Genomic DNA, 23,992 nt, shown 5'->3' on the forward strand with positions numbered 1-23,992 from the left:
AATTTTATTAATTTTGCAACACTTAGCAAAACATTAAATAACACTCAGTGAAATTTTTGATGTATTATTTTCTATATTATCATAAAAACTTGTATCCAAAAAGTTGTTTAACAATACCAGTGTGATTATTATTTCACTAGTGTAAAATAATGCCAATAAAGAAACATAATTAGGAAATTAGTTGGTATCTACTCCGGATCGGTCTCTAGTCTACTAATAACTTCTAATATTACGGTTCAATATTTAAATTCAAATATCTCCTTTATCTTAACCAAATAAGATAAGATAAGATAACAACTATCGACTATATAAAGGGGATATAGTAGTGTCTTTTCAGGTATCTATTTCCATTACTTCAGTCAGATAATCCGGCTACCGTCTCAACTCACAAGTCTTCGATACATCACATAATTCATATTAAAGACCTCGTAAGTTTCTGATCCATCACATAATTTGTATCAAAAATATCTAGTAAAGTATATAAAAAATATTTATAAAAATTGTAATTTTTCCTTGTATGTCTCATTTAAATTTAAAATTTTTATGTTGATTCCATCCCTTTTTTTCCAATACCGTCTATAATTAGAAAAAAATAAAGGAAAAGAGAACATAAGTTATACTTTAAAATATATATGTCATTATTCTTTTAATAAATATGATGATACTCCAACATAAGATTTTATAATTTTCTTCATGGTTTTCAGTATTCGGAATGAATATCTTACTATTTAAATATCTTAATTTGCATATATCAATATAAAAATATTTTACGTTTCAATGTTTCACTTTCTGCACATGAATAAAAACGTGATTGAATTAAGATATAATAATTAGCATATCAAAATAATCATCTAAAAACATTTTAAAGTACACCAAAATTATTAATAATAATAATTAATTCACAATCTTCGTCATTGTTTATGCGGTCCTTCCGAAGCTCCAATCTTCCATCGAAGGAGAGCTTAGTCTCTTTCTCTCTGTTTCTTACTTTGTGGAACACAACCCACACTAACAACACAAAAATCTTCCGCACCCTTTTAATCTGCACTCTCTTTCACACGGTAATAATTCATCTCGAGCCATTCTCTTTTTTCTATTAATATATTTAATGTGTATTATTTTGGTTTAATTTTCTGTTTATTGGAATTTTGATCAGTTACCATGCAAGCATCAAGTTTTGCCTTTAAAGGAACCAGTGCCACTATAAGGGTTCAAAAGCAGAATTCTTTGGTGGATTTTGGAAGCTTGAGAAATGGGAGTGGTGTGAGATTTAGAAGAGTATGCATGCCTAATAGTAGTAATTGCTTTGGCTTAAGGCTTGGTTCTGTTACTGTGGAAACTCACCTGGATAGAGCTTCACTTGGTTTTAATCACATGTTTGGGTATCCTGCTAAGACTAGATCCCTCAGAGTTCATGCTTCTGGTTTGTATGCTGTTTCTAGTGGCTTTAATTTGTTGGATTTATTGATTATTGTGATTTTTTTTATTAACTACATTTACCAAAGATTTGAAATATGATTTGAGTCATGTATGGAGCCATGATTTATTTGCTTGATGCCTGCTTTCATGGTGAGATTGTTTGCTTATCATTTTATTGTTGTTTTGTATTGAACATTTGAACTGCAATGTTGTTCTCTGACAATTCTCTGCTTCTCTCTGTGTACATGTTATCCGTGTTAGTCTCTCTGTGTGTGTGTGTGTGTGTGGGTGTGTGTGTGGGAATGAAATTATTTTGATAAGTGGTTGGGGGTCATAATGTATGAAGTAAAGCATTGATTCGTCAAATAGGTGGTGAATTTCAATGTGGTTGTAAATTTTTGTAGCTAGGCAAGTCTATACTCTTTTTTGGTTAAGGCTGGATACAGGTTATGTGTGTGTGGCTGTAGAGTTTCCTTGTCAAGATCTTGATGACCTCTTAATGAGGTTGTGGCGTAGGAGATGGAGTGGGAGATAGGTGATGTTAAATTGGGATGGGCACCATTTGTGAGGCTTGAAATCTGCCATGCTTTTTGCATGTCTCAAACACGTATCAACTGGTCTGTTAGGAACATTGGTTTTGAAGAATTAATTTTCTTTTGAAAAATCTAGGTTTTGAAAGTGTATATTATAGTATCCATTCATCCTTATTATTGTTTTTAGCTCTTGGTGGCTCTCAAGTCCTGGTGTCATCTCATGATTCATGAATGTGTATCATTTGAATATGCTTACATTGCCCAATGTGCAGTTGCATAGGCATTAATTAATTGAGTTAATTCTGAAAACACTCCTTTTAGTGTTGGAAGTTTCTTTTACATGTCTAATATTTTCAAAATCTTAGGCCGCTTTCCAAGGTTCAGCAGCTTTCTGTGTGAATCTGGCGCTTTGGGCTTTCTGATATATTAATATGCTCATAATAGTAAGTAAAATTGAGTTGCAGATGGAGGTGTCGAAGATGTTGTCCCCACCGTTCCTCAGGGGAAATCTTCTGGAACTGTTCTGCCCTATGTTGGTGTTGCTTGCCTCGGAGCCATTTTATTTGGTTATCATCTTGGGTATGGATTGCCTCTTTACAGTATCTGTTCATGTTTATAACCATCTAAGTTATGTCAACAATGTTGTGCCTGCAATACATTGTTGGATTCTATTGTTATATCACTGTTTTTCATTAGATAGTATCTTTATGTTGCAAACTTCTAACAATGCCTTGTTTGGGTAGGGTGGTGAATGGTGCTCTAGAATACATGGCAAAGGATCTTGGAATAGTTGAAAATACTGTTTTACAAGGTACATTTTAGTTCTTTTTATATATAGTTTTAAACTACTTTGAAATGTTTATTTTATGAGCAATGAAAAGGGAGTGGATATTGCAACTAACAGTGTCACTCCGAATTTGGGAGATACTACCCTCAATGCAAAGTACATCTATACCTAAAACTTATCAAATTGGAGTGACATTATCAATTTGGGAGTGGTTTTATCCACTCCCCAATGAAAACTGTACATTTCTATGAAAATACCATATATTTACATAAAAGAAAGGAGAATAGTTTCTCCTATTTTTTAACTCTGCTCTTATATTTTTATGTTAGTGTGTGTAGCCAACAAAGTTCTCAGATTACTTTCTGTCCATGTTATGACCCTGTTATATAAACAAAATGAAAGGGTGCAGAAACATAAGTAAAAAAAGGTTTATTATTTTTGTTAGCATGTGAATTTGTATGCCTTATGTTTACATCTTCTGATTATAAAGTATATTAGCTTTGCCTGTATTATTGTATAGGCCCGATAGTAGTTTTCTCTTGATTTTCATGGCTGGAAAATCCTTGAGCAGGTTGGATTGTCAGCACTCTCCTAGCTGGTGCAACTGTTGGTTCCTTTACCGGTGGAACATTGGCTGACAAATTTGGTAGAACTAGGACTTTTCAGTTAGATGCAATCCCACTAGCAATTGGAGCATTTCTTTGGTATGTTAATTGTTCTTTAGGACAAGGTTTTATCTTTTGTATAATGTGCTATATATCTGATGTTTTGAGCTATGCTATACTTACAGTGCTACAGCCCAAAGTGTTCAGACAATGATCATTGGTCGGTTGCTTGCTGGTATTGGAATTGGGGTCACATCTGCTATTGTACCACTATACATATCTGAGGTTGTGACCTTTAAAATTACTCTTACATTTGTCAACATTTTTAAATTTTTATGTATTTATGTGATCCTTGTGACAATGTTTACATATATATATATATACTGGGCAGATTTCACCAACAGAAATTCGTGGAGCTCTTGGATCTGTTAATCAACTTTTTATTTGTATTGGGATTCTTCTGGCTCTGGTGGCTGGGTTACCTCTAGCAGGAAACCCTATATGGTATTGAGTTGTTTCATCATAAAGCTTTTTATTTATTTATTTGGGAATTTTTCACCATTACCATTTTGTGAGCTGTTTATTTCTCCTGATGAATCATATCGTTCAGATGTTGTAGCATGTATGTTGGAGATGCAAATTAATGTATTCAGTGTAAATAACTTTGGAAGCAAAATTCTTAGTTCTATTATTTTCTTGTATTCCATGTGACGAGTGGGAAAACTTGTGGCTTTTTTTGAATTGAGAAACAAATAGATTAACAAGACCCTCTTTCCTTTGTGATTTTCCTACTGTTCTTTTCCTTTTCAAAGAGAAATCTTCGAGGATGTTTTCAATTTGTTATTTTCAACTTGAGTTAATAGACAAACTTCGATACACAGTCACTTATTGGCAAGTTTTTCTACCTTCTCCAACTGACTCAATTTTATTGTTTTTTTTTTTTTTTCTAGGTGGAGGACTATGTTTGGCATTGCAATTGTTCCATCAGTTCTGTTAGCACTTGGAATGGCAATTTCTCCAGAGAGTCCCCGATGGCTTTTTCAGGTTGTCCTGCAATTAAGTGTTATCTTATGTCGTGGCCTCGTGGGAGTAATAAGTTTATCTGACAAATAGCCATTGAAAAAAAAAAAGAAGCTGCTGCTTTTGGATCTATCAATGAGTTTTGTCAAGTATTCTACTCGTTTAATTCATCAGAACATGAATATTTTACTCTTTATGATATTTGTCAGTTAAGATTTGATGCAATGATTTTATGGTAGTTTTTTTGAGAAAATTCCATTTATTATTTTACAGCAAGGAAAAATAGCTGAAGCTGAAAAGGCTATTAAAACACTATATGGGAAAGAAAGAGTTGCTGCAGTTATGCGTGACTTAACAGCAGCAACTCAAGGTTCTTCTGAACCTGAAGCAGGGTGGTTTGATCTGTTTAGTAGCAGATATTGGAAAGGTACCAAAAAACTTATGTTGATGAATGATGACTAATCTAGTTTTAATAACCCCATTAAAAAACTTCTTTCAATGTCATTTAAAGAATTGCTATCATATCATCCCTACTTCAGTTAATTTTATCTGCTTGTTATCATTTGTGCTAAGCTTCATCATTTGAAGGCTTTTTCAAACATATTCCTTATTTCAAGGGGGGTCCATATAGTCCTATATACATAACATAATTATTGTGATTTGTGATAATTTTATCTTGAATATGTTTTTTGAAAGCCAATTCTCTTGTTCCGATATAAGCCCATAGCATTGTCAGATTTTATAACCCAAGAGACTACCTTTAATGTTCTGACTTCACTGAGGCATGCCCGTTATACATAAAATATTTGTGTGAACTGTGAAGTGTTATATCTTAATGATAATCATCCAACAGTTTATGTTTTTTCTTTCACTGCTGAATTTTCTTTGGTTTACTCTGGAGTCTGGTGTTGATGAATGCTTTCTTACATAAAATGGTGTTGTAATTCCCTAAAATGTCTTATCCCAGTTGTGAGCGTTGGGGCCGCACTTTTCTTGTTCCAGCAGATGGCTGGAATAAATGCTGTCGTCTATTATTCAACTTCTGTGTTTCGCAGTGCCGGAATCGCTTCTGATGTTGCAGCAAGTGCCCTAGTTGGTGCATCAAATGTTTTCGGTTAGTATTTTTAATATTAGTTAGCTTTGTGCAATATGCATGGCATGATACTTTTTATGATTGATGTTTTATTTTGTTGTAGGAACTGCTATTGCTTCCTCCTTGATGGACAAACAAGGAAGGAAAAGTCTCCTTATCACAAGTTTTACTGGGATGGTACTAGTTATTTTCTGCATGCATCCAGACCTAAAGCATAAAAACATAATATATTAACTATAGATTGGTGATATTCTGGAATATCACAAGCTTGAATGTATAATGTGATTTTCGTAGCCCTAATGCTCTCTGGCTAAACTTCCTTGGGTTAAAAGACATTTCTTGCACTTTTGTTGTGTGCGACAATAGGGCTTATATACTTTACACTTTAAATTACCATGATTAGTTAAAACCCATCTCCTTTTGGCTTTCAACTCAGCCATGATATCCCAAAGGCCTGCATGCCAAATTATGGATGTAAGTAGCACTGGGTACATCAGTGTTTCCATAATACTTTAAATTATTTGAATGCCAATTTTCCGTTTTCTATATATGAATAGTTTTTCCCTAGTCTTCATCTACATTAGCATGCCGATACTTTTGGGTTTAAACTATAGGTATCCTCCTATTGGAGGCAATCCTATTTGAGCATTTGGTATCCCATAGGGGACATGGTTCTCCCAGCACCGATTTTTTTATACCCAAGAGCACTGGTTAAGGGGAAGGTGTATCTTCTATTCCAATTAACCATGTGTCCGTTACTACTGGCTTTACTAATTAACCAATTTTTCTTTCTCACAGGCTGCTTCTATGTTGCTTCTTTCCCTGTCTTTTACTTGGAAGGTCCTTGCGCCATACTCAGGCACACTTGCAGTCCTTGGGACTGTTCTGTAAGTCATTTGAATATCTGAAAGATTTAAACCTCAATTAACATATGGCTATGTCCTATTGTTCTCTCTATAATCTAGTCTTTCCATTTCTGTTGACTCTGCGATCTACGAATTTAACCAGCTATGTCCTATCCTTCTCCCTTGGTGCTGGTCCTGTGCCTGCCTTGCTTCTACCAGAGATATTTGCTTCTAGAATCAGAGCCAAAGCAGTTTCTTTGTCATTAGGCACACACTGGGTGAGTGATTTTGCATAGCAGTCTAAACTCTAATGTTTTACGCGTAACTACTGTATACATCTTGCTATCATTTTATGTCTGTACATATTCATATTGATTTGCCTGATACTATAATGAAGAAACTTACTTAGGAAATAGGTTGATTATTCTACCTCAAAAATTTTGGATCTATTTCTTTCTATGTGATACCCAGATTGGTATGACTTATTTTGCATTGAATTTTATTGCTATACAGCCTTTCTTGGTTGCCTAAATATTTTTCTGATAACGAAACTTGGATTATTTCCTTGTCCTATCAGATCTCCAACTTTGTCATCGGCCTCTACTTTTTGAGTGTGGTGAACAAGTTTGGCATCAGCTCTGTTTACTTGGGGTTCTCGGGCGTTTGCATTCTCGCTGTCTTGTACATAGCAGGTAACGTGGTGGAAACAAAGGGTCGATCTTTGGAGGAAATAGAACGTGCCCTCAGTCCCACGAATTGAAAATCTTCCATAAGGTGCATGTGGTCATAATTACAATGCTGCTCATGGAATTGTTTTGCCTTTAGAACTGATGCTAGCTTTCTTTACTCAATGGTCATCATCTTGCCTAGTGAGCTGGTCGGCAGCTAGTAGTTTATTGTTGCCAAGTTTCAGTTGTGAAAATATGAGAATGATATGTGTGAGAGCTATTGTCAAGCGTCTGTACTTTGTATCTATTTTGGAACTGACAAATTTTGCCTAGAATGTATGTTTGGTAGATATTGTCAAGAACATTCTCAGTTTCTCGCTTCAATTTATCAGGGTTGAATAAGATTCCTCTAGCCTTAGAGTTTCCTTTGATGTAATAAACCATGAGGTTGGCACTAATTGTACACTTCTGTTTCTGGAAGCAATAAGTTTAGAGGTTTCTTGGATTTCCAAGTTTATCAAACTCTCAAGTTCAGACCCTGAATCAAGTTTACGTGTTAAATTCAAATTTACCGAAAATCCATAACTTCAGGTAAACTTTCAAGTTAGATAAGAAACTACTCCTCCTTTCCCTTTGCATTTGAATGAGTATATTTTCAAATAGGTCCCTAAGGAATTTCGTATTAGACGATTTTGTGTAAAATCCGGTTAATTAGTGGATAATTAATCAATAAGTTAAAATATCTTCTAGAAAGTGAGAAATGAGGTTTTTATGGTGTAATGTGATAGAGAAATTAAAGACGAGAATTTCGACACAAATTTTAAAAAAATCGGCCTAAAATTGGGCTAAATGGGCTAAACTGGGCTAACCGGACTTAAGTTGGGCCTTTAGGCCCAACCAAGCTCTCATTTAATAAAAGAGCTGAGCACTCTCCCTCCTCCATAAACACACACACGCTGAACACAAAGGGAAACGGGGAGAAGAAAACATAAACCCTTGCTACTATCCACCTCAAACTTCCATGGATCATAACTTTTGATTCGGAGCTCCGATTGACGCACTGTTTGCGACCACGGCGTCGAGCTCTACAAAACCCATATAATCAATCTCGAGGTAAGCCACGTTTTCTCCTTCGATTTCCAGCCCTTGATTTCGAGTTTATTAGGCAAAAATATTAAAATTTGTGAGCTCCTTGTGTTATAGGATCAAATTAGCTTGAAGGGAAGGCTTGTTCTAACTCCCTTGATCCTTGGGTAAGATAAGGAATCTCAAACCCTAGTGAAAGTGTTGAATTTGAGGTATTTAATGATTGAGTATTGTGTTTTTATGTGATATTGTGGCTTAGGCATTATATATGTGTGTTTTGGAGCTTGATTGGTGATTTTGGAAAGTTTGGAAAGGAGCCTTGTGTGGGAAATCTGTTGGTGAGGCTTTGGAAAGCTTGAAAGTTGAATTTGAGAGTGTTCCGGGTAGAACGAGAATCGGCCAAAGTATGGTTTCGGTTTCCTGTATCTAAAATGTAATGTTGTGTGAAAACGTAGGCTAGTGACCTTAGCATAGGGTTTTGAAATAATGAGTTAGTTGATGGATGATATAAATTGTGTTGTTATGTATGAACATTGGTGGGTTGTGACATGTTGATATATTTGATGTAATTGTGGGGTGATTTGGATTTGGATTTGGATATGTGAATTATGATGATAATGGTGGGCAAGTATGTGATGTCGTATGTGATGTGCATTAATGTGTTTAATTGATGATTATGTTGAGACTTTTGTTGGTGAGCATGTGTTGAAGGGTGATATTGAAATATGTACGTATATATGATAATTGATGGATTGAACATTTGTTTGGAACTTGAATTATGAAATGTTGATTATGAGGTGAAACTTGTTAAATTGAAGTTTTGTTAAATATGGTGAAATTGGTGGATTGTTGATTGGAAAAGGTTTGGAAATGTTTGATGTCGGAATGGATGAGTTTTGGGTTGATTTTATATGGAATTGGTAAATGTATGTTTAAAAATGGGGAGTTTATAAGTTTTGGTAAAATCGGGATTTTGATGAATTTTAACGGATCATATCTTGAGCTTTTGTTTTCGAAATTTGATGATTTTTATATCAATGAAAATATAATTTCATAAGCTTTAAAATGGTTAAAATTTGGTTGAAATCTGAATTTTGTGGAAGGAGATATGATCGTTGGAAGTTTGGGCAAAAAATCTGAATTCTGCAACTTCTGCAGAATTTGTGATTTCTGGTTTGTGTGCGGACGCATAGCCCTATGCGCACGCACATTTGGCGAGAATTTGGTCTTGTGCCCACGCACAGCCTTGTGCGTACGCACACGCGGAGACAGGGCTGCTGGTGGCAGCGCCAGCACGCCCTGTGCGTACGCGAAATCAATGAAGGATTGCGAGCTGTGCGTACGCACAGGCCTGTGCGCACGCACACGTTGGGAATGGCATGCTGGTGGTGGCGCTAGCACACCTTGTGCGCGCGTCAACCCTGGAGATTTTACTTTCTGTGCGTACGCACAGGCCCGTGCATACGCACACGTTTAAAAATACTTCTGGGCGTGCGCACGCACACCCCTGTGCGTACGCACGTGACCCAATTCTTTTCTAAACCTTTTGTTTTCAAACTCTTCACATTCCCAACAAACTCGTAATCTTCCGAGATGTTATTTCAGGCTTATAAACCCCAAATTTCATCCCTTAATCTTAAATTGATGTAAAATGCCTAGTGAATGATAGTGAGCTAGGGAAGAGGGTAACTTGTGGAGGAAGAAAGGGGATGTTATGTTGAGTATGATGGATTATGATGATATGAGTTGTTGGGGAGGATGATGGAGTGCTGTATATGATATGGGCCGAATGGCTGAGTATGATATGAGCTGAAAGGCCGAGTATGATGTGAGCCGAATAGCTGTGTGTGATGACAGTTTATGAATGTAAATGAATTATGAATTTAAGTCGGATGGCTGAGATGAATGTTGAGTTATGGCTGAGGATAATTGTATATGTAAATTCATGATGTGATATAATAGATGAATAATAAATGGAAAGGTTGGGTGTGAGTACGTTTGAAATGCTTCTCTCTGGTTGTAAGGGTGACAGGGCACCGATACCCTATACCATGGGCGACAGGGCACAGATACCCTCTGATGGTAAATGGGCGACAGGGCGCAGATATACTCTAACGGTGACAGGACACAGATACCCTCTAATGGTAAATTGGTGATAGGGCACAGATACCCTCTAATGGCGACAGGGACATATACTATCTAACGGTGACAGGGCACGTATTCCCTCTAATGGTATTGACGCGCAATAGAGAGACTGCGGCCGGGTTAGCTACCGAACATGTCGGGTTGGCTAGATAACCGACAGATGAGACTCATCAGCCATTAGGACAGGCATGCATCATATGCATTATGTGTGATTTATCTGGATTGCCTAATTGACTGCATCATTATTTGCTAATTGCTTGATTGACTTATTTGCTTCCTACTTGTGCATCTCATATTTGATATACTTGTGTTTGCTTTTCAATTGTTGTTGGCAGTTGGGAGGTTTGCTGGATTGGAATGGGAAATTGTAGTTAGGATGAAGACCTTAGTTAGTTACCTGTGTTTGATTTTTATGGTCTGGACTTGTTTACACGCTTTGATTATAATCTGGAAGTTCTAGGATTGCCTTCGGCTTTCCCAGGACATTACATGTTAGATATTTGGGCACCGTTACCATGCTGAGAACCTCCGGTTCTCACCCATGCGAATTTTGTGGTTTTCAGATGTAGGACGTGAGGCTCCTCGCTGAGGCATGCTGGAGACTTCCTTTTGGCGGAGATCTTTAGTATCTTGGATTTTTATTTTGGTTATTATATACCTATTTAGATACTATATTCTCCACTGTATATGTATTTTGTATTTACTCTTCTTAGAGGTTATTTTGGAGAAGCAGGTTTTGTATTTTGTCTTTTGGGGTTGTTTAGGTAATTCTCTTATATATATGTATGTATACTTATATGCTCGGATCGGTTATCTTCGCAAGCCGAGTCCCGAGTCTTGATATATGTATTTTGGCACTCTTTGGTATATCTCTTAGCGTCATCTTACTCTCTATCTGTTAATCTACGTTACCAATTGGAGTGTTGCGCGTTTTGATTTATCGGTTTTAATTTACCCATTTTTCTTCAAAGGCTCCTAGTTATGAACATCCTTGCAATACTATACGTACTAAATTTTATTTTTAGAGGTCGTAATGCCTCGCCACCTCTGTTTTATGACTTAAGCATAAGACTCTGTGTGGTAAGGTGTTACATTTTGTCCCTTAGAAAATTTTATTACGTCGAGGTCCTTGAACTTTACAAAAATAGACATATAAGTTCCTACTTTAGTCAATTCCGTTGTTTTCACTTAGACAAATAGATCTTCAAAAATGTGACCGAAGAACTCTTATATCTTACTTTTATAAAGTTCAGGAACCTCAATGTAATAAATTTTTTTTGGGAATAAAAACGTCTAATTCAAAATTTCTTAAGGACCTATTTGAGTATATACTCCATTTGAATATATTGATATAAGAATGTGCACAAAATAATAGTAACAGATCAAAGAAACAAAAGTGATATGCCAAAAGATTGTAGTGTTTGATCAATCAAATAAACCTAAAGTTGCCAAATAGCAATTTAATCTGTAGTGTGAGATCCACTCCACTTGATAAAGGGATTCAGTTAACTAGCTTATACTACTGTTTTCCCAAGATTTAGCCATCAAGGTATTTTCAAGGTTTACAATTTCTCATTTCAGATTAATCATAAAGCATCTGAATCTGTAGGGGTTGTTAGATTCATCATTCAAGTATCTGAATTTTTGGAGGTATAAAATTTGCACAAGTTTTCTCTTCCGGTCTCCTTTTATCAAAATTCATCTGACAAACAATCCCTTAGGGGACAATGCTCCTGCACCAGGATAATCTAGTAGTATGGATTTTGGAGTAAACAGGTTATGCAAGATTAGCAGAGAGACACAGTGAATTCTTAGTTGTAAAATTTTTTACAGAACTTCAGCATGACATTGATGTGTTTCATGGCTACATTATACAATGTCTGATCATATGCTAATATAACTAGTTATAATTCCTTATAAGGTAATTAGCTCTGTCATCTATCTTCTTTACAAGCTATAATGAATCCAGCTTTGTCAACTTGTCAAGCCTCCAAACATGAAATTTTGATTTTCCCTTTATCCTACTATTCTGCATGCGTAGCGCAACATGAGCACTTACAGGTCTTTTTACCAAATACTCAACCCATGTTTAAATATTTTGAAGAAATTCCATGAATCCTCCTCACAGCAGTTCCATGGTGATATCTACATGTTGGACTTCCTCTCCCACCTTTCCTTGGTGTCAAGCCTACAAATATCAATAACAGACATCAACTAAGATTCTGAACTGTTCACATGAAGTATCACAAATAAAACTACATGTTCTGAACACAATTATAGCAGTTTTTTTTGGTTTGAAACAACCCATAAACACAAACAAAAATTGTCTTTAACGTTTTGTTTGAAATGAGAAACAAAGGCAGAGATAGTGTGTCACTAGACAAAAAATTCTTGTGCTTTCTGTATCTCCAAAAAAGAAGAGATGATGAAGAGTTGAAGACAGAACACTATGACAAAAATTTCTTGTGTTTTCTGAAACTGTCCCACACTACTACCGAACAAAATAAAAACGTAATTTGTGTCTCTTTCTCTTAAATCTGATGCTTCTGAAGATTGTTTTACAGAAATTAACAGTCACTCAGTAACCTGATTTGATTAATATTAGACTACATGAATCTGTTATCTTAATTTGATATGACAGATTTTTAAGAGTATCAATAATAGAATTATTCCCTACATTACAGTTAATGCTCACTTTGGTCCTTGTAGGTACACATGTGAATCATTTTGGTCTTTGTAGATTTTGATAGGTCAAAACAGTCCTTATGAGTAACACAAGTTAATCCCTCAAGAGACTCCCTCAAAGGACTGATTTGACCCACATTTGCTACCTACAGAAACTATTTTGATTTATCAAAATTTAAAGGACCAAAATAACTAGTGGGTATACCTATTACTAAGTACTAACTCTTAAGGATAAAAAGGGGCAAATTGAAACCAAAGAACTGAATGAGTATTACTAAGTACCAATGAAGCTCAATTAACCAAAGTGGAGTTAGAGTTATACCCCCAATGCAACTTTTGTTTCTTTGGTGCAGAAACCAGAGAGGTATTACTATTATCTTTTGAGTCCTTATCATTCTTTCTGGCAGCAAAAGCATCACATTTCAAGGGGCATGATGATTCTTTGACATCAACTTGTAAATCTTCAGTTCCACTTTTTTGGCTTCTTGCATGATCATTGCCTTGAGAAGTCTTAGCATCATCTACAAAACCCAAAAGTGAAGTTAAAAATAACAGAAAATTCAAAATAAGAGAGTGAAGGATTAACTATTTTTCGCAAGTTACTAACTAAAATTAATTACTCATAAGTCCCTCTCAATTGAAAATAACTAACACAACAGCACAACACCATGCACATGAAAAATCACAATAGGAACCTTTCAGTTTCGTTTTGAACTTTGATTTGGACTTCAATTGTAAGCGCTTCTTGTGCAGTTCCTATACCATTTGAAAGCAAATACACTGTTAATATCAATGCAAATGGAAGAAAAACGACCCAGATCCTAGACCGTTGGAAAACGTCAAATTTTCGCAATGGTTTTCGAATGTTGAAAAATCTCAGAAAAAAAAAAATCAAACAGAAAATTAAAGTGAATACCCACACGAAACTTGGATAGCTGATCTTGGGTGACACCTTTGGCGCTGAAATTGGGTCGCAGGCATGGTGATGATGCGATTGCTGCCTCTCTTCTTCGCTCCTCTTCTTCTTTTTCCATGGCTGCCTCTGTTTGCTCTTCACGTCTCAATTTGATTTTTCGGTCATGCAGGGTCAAGACTAATATTTTTTACCGTGGAAAAAAAAAAAACAAAATAAATACATTATGAGATTTGCTTTATTTTTTGGTCAATGACACAAAATAAAAGATTTAAACACAAAAAATATAATATAAACCTTATTTTTCTTTTTTTTTTTGGTTTTTAAAATGATTAAAAATACGTAATTAATTAACAATATCTGCAGTTTTATACGGATGTAATGGTAATTTGGTGTAAAAATAGTTTTATGTGAAGATTTACATTCAATTATTTTTTATGAAATTTTTTTTATCATAGATAGAGAAACTCGAACTCACGACTTATTAGGTGAATATGAAAAGACTATATCATTTGAGTCAAACATATTAAATTATCAATTTTTAACTATTAATTTTATATAAAAATAACTGCATGTGAATTTTGACCATAATTTTATCATAAATAATTAGACAAATATTATTTTAGTTTTGGTTAAATTCTAATTTTTTTCTATTGTTTAAAATTATATATTTGTTACAAAATTTTATTTAGTTTTTAATCAAAATTAACTTTTAAATCACTACATTTATTGTTATGATCACTATAATTACCATTTTTACTATTACGTATCTCCGGAAAGACAAATCATAATGGCAAAAAGCTATTTTTAACCAAATGTTAAAATAATTTTATTTAAAAAAAAGGTAAAAATATAAAACACAACCATCTTAAAAAAATTGACTTTTTGTAACACATGCTGATGCTGAAGCTAAATAAATCATTCTTAATCGATTGGATTTGCAACTTAGATTTATGAAAGTTGAGGTTGAATGGAATCAAATGATCATGCTATTCATTTGAGCATCTCCACCAACCTACCCCAACTTGTTGATTGGTCGGACAATTTTGACCCCAGCTTATATAAAAAATTCATAATAATTCATATTATTATTCATAACTAAGAAAGTGGTTCTTTTTTCTTTCTTTTTTCCAAAAACGTTTCTTGGTGTAGTTGGTACTCACTCACCTCTCTGTCTTGGCATACCAAATTCACCTCTATTTAATATCTTTCTACTTTCTCATTTTCTCCCACATACACCACACCTTAGATTTTCGCTGATTCTATTCGAATTTCAATAAAACCAGGTTTGCATTAAACCTACTATTTTTCTTTCTTTTTTTGTTTTTGTTTTTGTATTTTATGTGCACTTTAGTTAGTGTATGATCGATTGATGGTACAAATGAGTGATCATGATTCATGAATCTATCTTCTTTAGTTTGTGTTGTGGTTTTCTGAGAAATCTATAAGATAGTGTTGTTGATGATCTGGGCTTTACTTCTAGTTTCTCGCTGATCATGCCATCATTATTAATGACGTTGGATCATTTTTTTTTGTGGTACTAGTTTGCATTTTTGCATGCAGCTTTTTCAACTTGGTTGCTGAATAATTTTTGTAAAGAATTAGAAATATTTGAGAAACAAAAAAAAAATTGCAGGACTGTTATTCACATATATGTACAAATTTAAGGAAACAAGTACCTTTTCTGGGGATAAAGTAATCTGTTGTGATTCTTGGAACTAGAAGATTCCTCTTTCTCCATACATATTTATTCTTGGAATATGCTTAATCTGTTTACACTTTACAGCTCATGTTCTTCAGAAATTAGAAGAACCTCATGCTGTTTTCTTTCTTCTTTTATGATTCTTTTCTGGAGTGAATTATTAACCATCATTGAGCAGGAAACAAAAAATGGCTCCACCGAAGACGAGAATAGGGCTTGCAGGGCTTGCTGTAATGGGGCAAAATCTTGCTCTCAACATAGCTGAGAAGGGCTTTCCCATTTCAGTATACAACAGAACCACATCCAAGGTTGATGAGACTGTGGAACGCATCGAAGCAGGAAGGAAATCTTCCCGTTTACGGCTACCATGACCCCGAATCCTTTGTTCAGTCCATTCAGAAGCCTAGGGTCATAATAATGCTTGTTAAGGCCGGTGCACCCGTGGACCAAACCATTAAGACCCTTTCAGGATACTTGGAGAAAGGGGACTGCATCATTGATGGTGGTAATGAATGGTATGAGAACACTGAGAGAAGAGAGAAAGCTATGGCTGAATTAGGCCTTCTCTACCTTGGGATGGGAGTTTCGGGTGGCGAGGAGGGTGCTCGCAATGGTCCCTCTTTGATGCCTGGTGGTTCCTTTGAGGCCTACAAATACATAGAAGACATTCTTCTCAAAGTGGCAGCTCAAGTCCCCGACAGCGGCCCATGTGTGACATATGTTGGTAAAGGTGGATCCGGTAACTTTGTTAAGATGATCCATAATGGAATTGAATATGGTGATATGCAACTAATCGCCGAGGCTTATGATGTGCTAAAATCCGTCGGGAAGTTATCAAATGAGGAACTACAAAATGTCTTTGCAGAATGGAACAGGGGAGAACTCCTGAGCTTCCTGATTGAAATCACTGCAGATATATTTGGAATTAAGGATGATAAAGGAGATGGATATCTGGTCGACAAGGTTCTCGACAAAACCGGCATGAAAGGTACCGGTAAGTGGACTGTCCAGCAAGCTGCTGAGTTATCAGTTGCTGCACCCACGATCGAAGCTTCTTTGGATGCTAGGTTCCTTAGCGGATTGAAGGAGGAAAGAGTTGAAGCTGCAAAGGTGTTCAAATCCGGTGGTTTTGGCGATATCTTGAGTGATCAACCAGTAGACAAGCAGAAGCTGATTGATGATGTTAGGAAGGCTCTTTATGCTGCAAAAATCTGTAGTTATGCACAGGGAATGAATCTGATCCGTGCCAAGAGTATCGAAAAGAGTTGGGATTTGAAGTTGGGTGAACTTGCCAGGATCTGGAAAGGTGGTTGCATCATAAGAGCCATATTCTTAGACAGAATAAAAAAGGCATATGACAGGAATGCTAACCTCGCTAACCTCCTCGTGGATCCGGAGTTTGCGAAGGAGATCATCGATCGCCAATCGGCCTGGCGCAGAGTCGTGTGTCTTGCTATCAACTCGGGCATCAGCACGCCCGGTATGTCTGCTAGTCTTGCTTATTTTGACTCCTACAGAAGAGAGAGATTGCCTGCTAATTTAGTGCAAGCTCAGAGGGACTATTTTGGTGCACATACATACGAAAGGACTGACATTGAGGGATCTTTCCATACCGAGTGGTTCAAGCTTGCTAAACAGTCAAGAAGCTAGATTTCTGGTGCTTGTAATGTAATGTAATGCAATGCTTTGTGCTGAGTTCATCATGAATAATTGAATTGAATTGAATTGAAGAAGCACTTCAATTTCACTTTGTCTATGTTAATTGCTTGGGTGTTGTATGATTTGGTGATCCTTCTTCTGAATGTTTATGATTTGTCCCCGTTGACTAAAGTCTTTTTAGTTGTCAGGAAATAATTATCTTTTTCTAATTGATGTTTTTCACCCCTCCATTAGTGATAATTAGCTAGGTGCAAACTGTTTGGGGTAACAAAAACTTGTAGAGCAAATGACAAAATTGAATTTCTGTTTGGCTTGTGATTTGGTTCTCAGCTGTCAACATTCAAAGTTCAAACAGTGAATCTCCTTTGAAATATAATCTTTGTCATTTCCAAGTTGAAATGATGCTGCATCCCTCCACTTTCAAGTTGTTCATCCCTGACAAATCTAAACACTTCTCTTCCTATACAAATATACTTCAACAACTTTCCCAAACAAACTGGTTGAAGGGTCTCCACCACCACATCTTAGATAGGATTGTTAGTATGTAATCTATGAAAACAGAAATTCTTCCATATTTCTAGGAAATTTTTTAATCCCAAAACATTATTAGTACACTGAATACTGAGTAAATGGTCAAATTAGTCCCTGAAAAATCACTCGTTTTTTAAATTGGTCCCCGAAAATTTTTTTTTAATCAAATTCGTCCTTTAAAGATTTTAACTTAGTCATGTTAGTTCTTCCGTCACTTTGTTTGTAGATGATGTCAAAATTTGCTAATGTGACACGTTAAGCGACACCCCAACACACACCTAGGAGTCTTAATTGACTATTAACATGATTAATTTATGAAATTAAATCAAATCAATTTTAAATTAAGGGATTTCAATGATTCAAGTTCTCCCCTCAATTAAGTTTTAATTTGATCTAATTTCATAAACTTATTATGTTAATAGTCAATTAAAACTCCTAAGTGTGTGTTGAAGACTTGGAGTGTCACTTAACGTGTCACATTAGCAAATTTTGACACTATCAATAAATAAAGTGATGGAAAGACTAACATGACTAATTTAAAATCTTTAAAAGATAAATTTGATTAAAAACAATTTTTGGAGACCAATTTGAAGAACAAGTGATCTTTCAGGAACTAATTTGACCATTACTCTCTAAACCTCGCATAAAAAACATAATAGCTATTAATTAATTGTATATTTAAATTATCTTTTTTTTATTAACAAAATACAGAGATAACCCGTGTTATTTGTTAACAAAATATTAATGTTTAAATGGTTTTATGTATGAATAGGAAATTATTCTAATCGTACTCCTATCCCGTCTCCTACATAAATATTCGTATTTATGTATAAATACATATATTATTTAACTTGTTTTTAATGTATATTTTGTATTTCAATATGTATTCTATATAAGTAATTAATTTGGTGGCTGAAATTTTGTGTGTCTTGGTAATATGGTTGTATTCACATCAAGCATGGAAAATTGATTAAAATTGTGGCTAACCATAGAGAAGCAATACCAATTTTCTATTTTATTTCTTTTTCTTAAACAATCTGAACATCATTATTCGTTTGAATTTAAGAGAGAGAGGAAAATAATCAGTATAAATTAACAAGAGGAGGACTATGTACGTTTTGAAGAGTGGTCATCAAGCCAAGAAATGATGTCACCAAAGACCTGATTTATTAGTTCATCAGGCTCTCCCTCAAGAAGAGAATGGTAAGCATCCTTGTAAAGTTTAAGTGTCTTGTCTGAACTTTTTGCTTTCTCAAACAAAGCTTTGCTCACTGATGGATCAGTCACAGTATCATTCTCCCCATGAAGGATTAATATTGGCAAAGAGACCTGTAAATTACAGCCATTAGAGGTGAAGATGAATTAATTTCATTGCAGTGCTCTCAACATGAGTAATTCCCGCATGCTCGTGAAGCACATTTAATGCATGCTTCTGGAGTAATAACAACCATGCATTCTTATTTTTAATATAACTTTTAACTAATATAAATGATAATGAGTGGTTATGGTTACTCCTGAAGAACAAATTAAATGTGCTCGAGGACCATGCAAGTCTTTAATGCTCAAAATAGTATACGGAAAAGAGGAGGGAGAGAATGAAATTTCATATCTAAGCAGAGATTCAGTGGATCTAAGATCATTCTCAGTAATATAGTCTTGATGATCAAATATTAGGATAATAAGGCCCTGTTTGGTAATTGTCTTATAAAAGAACACTGGGAGACATACCAGTTTGAAAAAGAATACAGATACAAAATCAGATAGAATGTATGTCTTGAGACAAAATTTGCCTAATATTTTATTCACCCAAAACTAGAAAAGGTAAAATCAGAGACAAATACACAATTTTTCAATCTTATATTTAAATTTTATATACCGAGACACTAACCAAACAGGAAAGAAAATGTTGTAATCAAGCTTATTGACTCGTGTGAGGCTGCTAGCTACAGAGTAAGGGGATTTCATTATTGACTCATGTGGACCGATGTAGTGGTTCAAAACTTTACATGCAAAACTACAGTTAGCTCTTATCTAGTGAGACGAAGGATTAAAAAGGAGATTGTTGAGTTGTAAAAAACATGGAAATGAATTCATTTGCCATCTTTCCTTTTATTTTAGATCAATTTAAACATGTGATCAGAGTAAATAACCCGAGAAACTAAAGTTTCCTTAGAAGAACCTATATCTATATTCAGCTACTCTAAGAAATCAAAGGGTGTTTTGAATACCTAGGTTAGAATTGCTTCACATTAGTTTCAACCATCTAAGTTTTTTAAATATGATTTTTTGCTACTCGCTACATCTCACTGCCACAAATGCTCAAGCTTCTGTTTTTGGTATATCAAGGAAAAATAATCCTACTTTGGACAATTATCTTAAACCATATTCAAAACGAAACCACCAGATAAAGCATAAATTTCTGTTATGAAATTAAAAAAAAAAGGTGAAGAAGAACAAGAGATAAACTAAGTCAAAATATACAGGCAAGAAACTGAGATCAATTGCCATGACTGTTAAACGTAAAAAATTAATATTAAGATAGTTAGGTAGAACATAGTGAAGAGGATATGAATTGGAGTTAAGAAGACAATACAAATTCAAGTAAAGTAAAAAAGCTTGCTTTCTACAGAGTAACTATTGCTTTTAGAAAACAGGTATCAGAGCCTGGCAGGAATTTCCATTGCCATAGATAATAAAAGTCATATTAGAAATAGAAACATTTTTATTTGATTATATAACAAGACTCCTAGGTCAACATTACTCCAACAAAGTAGGGTTCAAGCATGTCATTTATTTTCAACACTAGAATAATTTTTTTCCAAATAGTCTACAAGCTAAGGATAGATTTTTTGAGACACTTAAACAACAAAGGCTAGACTGGTTTGAAAGTTGAAACTTACTTCTTCCAAACGATCGTCTATTTCTTGAGTAGTTCTGAGCATTTCTAAAGCAGTCCACAAACGTGGTTTATCCTTGTACGCAATAACATTATACGCTGTCTGTAGTGACATTAAAAAGGTGTCAGAAGATATTAACACATGTATTATGAAGAGAATTAAACTACAAAGTTGGACAATAACAGTCAAAACTAGGAGCAGAAGGAAAGATGACACTAATAAATTATGCTAAATTGCAACATACAAACCTGTTCTTTCTTTTTCAACTCTCTGAAAGCTGCCTCTGCTAAATCCTTTTGCGGAACTAACTTCCTCTTCGGAAAAACATTGGCCATAGCAATCAACATTTGAGTGACCAACTTTGATGGAACCATATCGTCTGCAATCTACACAGAGCATCTGGTCAAAGAGAGATCATAACAAAGAGGACCAGAGTTCACCTAATTGATTAAGCACTCAATAGTAATAATAATAATTTACTTTACACATAGGTGCAACAAGAACAGCACCGTCCCAAGCCTTAGGTTGTTTCAGGTGCATCTTTAGTGCAACAGCACCACCCATTGATTGTCCAAATATGAAGGTACGAAGAGAATGAAACTCTGGATTTTCTGCAAAATAATAAATCAAATCTTTTGAATGAATGCAGTCACAGAAGGATCAAAACTCTCAGTCTCAATGTTTTTAACTTGTTTCCAGCATAAAATACATATAACAATAAATTTGCAATTTCATAAATAATGAACTTTCATTATTTCCATGTTAAGGCAACCTGTTTCCAACAAGACACATTTGAAAAAGTTACATACATCCCTTTGAACTGAAAATGAAACTATTGAAGAGGCTTATAAGTTTTCTTATTAGAAACACAAATCAAAGTTTACCGGTTCACTATTAATTCCTAGTGATTCAGTTTAGAGAACTTCAAACTGACAAATACACTTAAGCTACTGCATGAATTGGAAGACATGGTATAGAAGCTTCAGTCAACTAATAAAGATGAATGAAAAACTTCAACCTGATGAATTAGGTTTTCACGAAGCTCAAGAATTTTTCTCGTTCCACTTCAAACACAGGTGAGACACCAGAACTAGCTCCTCCTTCTCAGACCCTCAATTATAGAAAAAAAGAAATCTAAAGTTCCGGGACTCTAAATTTTCACATTCACTTTGGACCGTTTGATGCTTTAATTCTAGTTATGCTATTGCCTAAGACCGCTGCATGAAATGAACCATTAGTTGACACTCATTCCTTCTGATATCCTCTTTGAACTTTCTACTATTAAGCATTACTTCATACAAACTAATTTATAATGATAGAACAGAAGTAAATATTATGCCATTCTAATCACTTTATCTAAAGTACAAAAACCACCAACCAGGAGATATCATATTTGATCTACTTTCTGAGGAGAAACTAATGGCATCTCAACAGATTTATGACAGCAAAATTAACACCGACTGAAATTCAAGACAGAGCAGATGGTGAGAATTTAATTACCTTTGATTTTGGAGTAATGTTCAATGACATTGTCAACAAGACCATCAAAACTAGGGATATAGCCATGGAGGCCTTGTGAAAGGCCAAATCCAGGATAATCCATAGCAAAGACTCCGTATCCAGCTAATGCTATCTTCCTAGCTATGCCTGAAAATAATTCCATGACACGTTTGAGTTGCTAATTCACAGCATTACTGCTCTAGTTAATTGCAGATACATGTTATTAATACCAGGAACATGCCTTCAAAGAAAAAAGTGCAGGTGTCTCCATATCCATGACAGAAAAACACTGTTGCTTTTGGCTTGGATGCCTCAGGAAGCCAACTCTTACAGAATATTTCAATGCCCCTTGAATTCACCTCGTATGACTGTTACATTGCATATCAGATACCCATCAATCATCGTATGACAACAACTAAACACGATAAAGACAACAAGCAATGAATAGTATTAAGCCGTTTTTCTCACCTCTTTCATTTTTAGTCCATCACATGGAGTCTGCAAAATAGAAAATAAAGGAATTAGATTATGGTTTTGATAACTAGTTTAAAAAGTTTTTCTAAAAAAAATCATACAATAAATAAACTCAAAACTTTTAGGCTTTCAAAACAAAAATAAATATATTCTACATTTAACACCTTAACAAGTGCCTTTAGCGCAATTGGAAGTAAAATTTAACTAACTTTCGCATGACATGGCACTTTGGATGAGGTGATCACTTCACAAAGATGTTCATACCAAAAGCCAAGATTATGTAAATGTCAAAAAGAGTAACGAAAAAAATAAGCAGGCCAAAATACTAGAGCTCCATTAAGAGTTATATATATTTATATGTATGAATGAACCTCTAACTACCTAGTACTTCCACTGTCTTAATCATCACAAGGTCATTATAGGGGACACCACAGTTTCTCTCAAATACCTAAAAAAGTTAGACCTTGGCTAATTCCTTCTCACACTTTAAACCATTAATGGAGTGGCCAAACTGCCACATGATACTGTTACTAGTACCAATCACAAAATGTTTTTATATCCACCTCAACCAAAACTGTTGAATTGAAGCAGATCCCAACTACTCCTGTGCCACCCCCAATTAATACCCTCTCAATAAAAACAAACACACACACACACACACACACAAGATTTATTACAAATACCTAACAAGAAACAATTTTTTTTTTTTAACAAAGAAATTATTGGATTCATAAGAAAACAAAAGATAGGGGTACCTTAAAGAGTATATGGTCAATATTAAGCTGAATATCTTTGAAGGCTTCACGGGCACGTCTTCTAGCGGGTGCTTCATCCATGTTAGAATCTGCAATCTTCTGCAATTTAGCATCAACGCCAGGTAGCTGCTGCTTCATGCTGCAAAATAATAACTTATCCTCTTTCCTCTTCTTTCTCTTCCTCTGGATACCAATTACTTCCTTCAATTCTACACCGTTCCAAACACTTCCGATAAATAAATCGTTAACAGAAAGGGGAAAAAAAATTACATCAAATTTGACTCACGGCCTAAAAACGGAAATAAAGTTTTCGGGAATGGAATATTATGGTACTTTATTAAATTAAATTTTGCTTTTTCTTAATTTTCAAAGTACCTACCATTCAATTCCGGAGGGTGGCGAAGCTTCGTGGGAGTGAGAGCCATTTGAATTTAAAAATATTTTTATCTATTTTTATTATTGGTGACAACATGGAAGGAGATTCCAAAAAGGAAGGGAAATCTGAGTGACACGGGAAAAAGAAAATGACAGCCAGAATAATAAAAGAGAAAAGATCAAAACAATAGTACAAATTTCATTTACGTATTTACCACCCCTGAGTTCTTTCATATCTACATTTTGGCCCCTCTAGTTTGAAGAATCACATTTCGTACCCTTGCTTTGCGAAAATAGAAT

The 23,992-nt window shown here is 34.9% G+C and overlaps 3 protein-coding genes, 1 long non-coding RNA gene and 1 pseudogene across 5 annotated transcripts; 3 read left to right on the plus strand and 2 right to left on the minus strand.

Annotated features, from left to right (window-relative positions):
- The first annotated feature begins 657 nt into the window (after positions 1-657).
- On the plus strand, positions 658-7,492 carry LOC112783207 (plastidic glucose transporter 4). The gene is made up of 14 exons (XM_025826019.3): positions 658-1,061; positions 1,157-1,423; positions 2,417-2,531; positions 2,696-2,763; positions 3,311-3,443; positions 3,530-3,629; positions 3,736-3,848; positions 4,295-4,388; positions 4,638-4,791; positions 5,332-5,478; positions 5,561-5,634; positions 6,256-6,344; positions 6,466-6,580; positions 6,880-7,492. The coding sequence occupies exons 2-14, from the start codon at positions 1,162-1,164 to the stop codon at positions 7,060-7,062; spliced, it is 1,647 nt and encodes a 548-aa protein (XP_025681804.1). The 5' UTR covers positions 658-1,061; positions 1,157-1,161; the 3' UTR covers positions 7,063-7,492.
- A 425-nt stretch (positions 7,493-7,917) lies between these two features.
- On the plus strand, positions 7,918-11,070 carry LOC140183328 (uncharacterized). 2 transcript variants are annotated; one of them, XR_011879327.1, is made up of 3 exons: positions 7,918-8,083; positions 8,174-8,223; positions 8,316-11,070. It is a non-coding gene; the product is annotated as an uncharacterized lncRNA (long non-coding RNA). The 2 variants fall into 2 exon arrangements; XR_011879328.1 differs by having other exon boundaries at positions 7,924-8,083; positions 10,765-11,070.
- A 918-nt stretch (positions 11,071-11,988) lies between these two features.
- Positions 11,989-15,624, minus strand: LOC112782337 (uncharacterized). Its single transcript, XM_025824692.3, has 5 exons — positions 15,479-15,624; positions 13,807-13,979; positions 13,582-13,642; positions 13,209-13,407; positions 11,989-12,389 (listed from the first exon to the last, which is right to left on the minus strand). The coding sequence occupies exons 2-5, from the start codon at positions 13,918-13,920 to the stop codon at positions 12,347-12,349; spliced, it is 417 nt and encodes a 138-aa protein (XP_025680477.1). The 5' UTR covers positions 13,921-13,979; positions 15,479-15,624; the 3' UTR covers positions 11,989-12,346.
- Positions 15,625-15,689: 65 nt separating this feature from the next.
- Positions 15,690-17,257, plus strand: LOC112782335 (6-phosphogluconate dehydrogenase, decarboxylating 2-like; annotated as a pseudogene).
- Positions 17,258-18,682: 1,425 nt separating this feature from the next.
- Positions 18,683-23,992, minus strand: LOC112782336 (caffeoylshikimate esterase). The gene is made up of 9 exons (XM_025824689.3): positions 23,697-23,992; positions 23,318-23,526; positions 22,557-22,586; positions 22,330-22,456; positions 22,089-22,235; positions 21,069-21,199; positions 20,837-20,974; positions 20,592-20,690; positions 18,683-19,020 (listed from the first exon to the last, which is right to left on the minus strand). Exons 1-9 carry the CDS (start codon positions 23,740-23,742, stop codon positions 18,799-18,801), a joined length of 1,149 nt encoding a protein of 382 aa, XP_025680474.1. The 5' UTR covers positions 23,743-23,992; the 3' UTR covers positions 18,683-18,798.

The sequence above is a fragment of the Arachis hypogaea genome, chromosome 20, assembly GCF_003086295.3.
Source record: "Arachis hypogaea cultivar Tifrunner chromosome 20, arahy.Tifrunner.gnm2.J5K5, whole genome shotgun sequence".
NCBI lineage: Eukaryota > Viridiplantae > Streptophyta > Magnoliopsida > Fabales > Fabaceae > Arachis > Arachis hypogaea.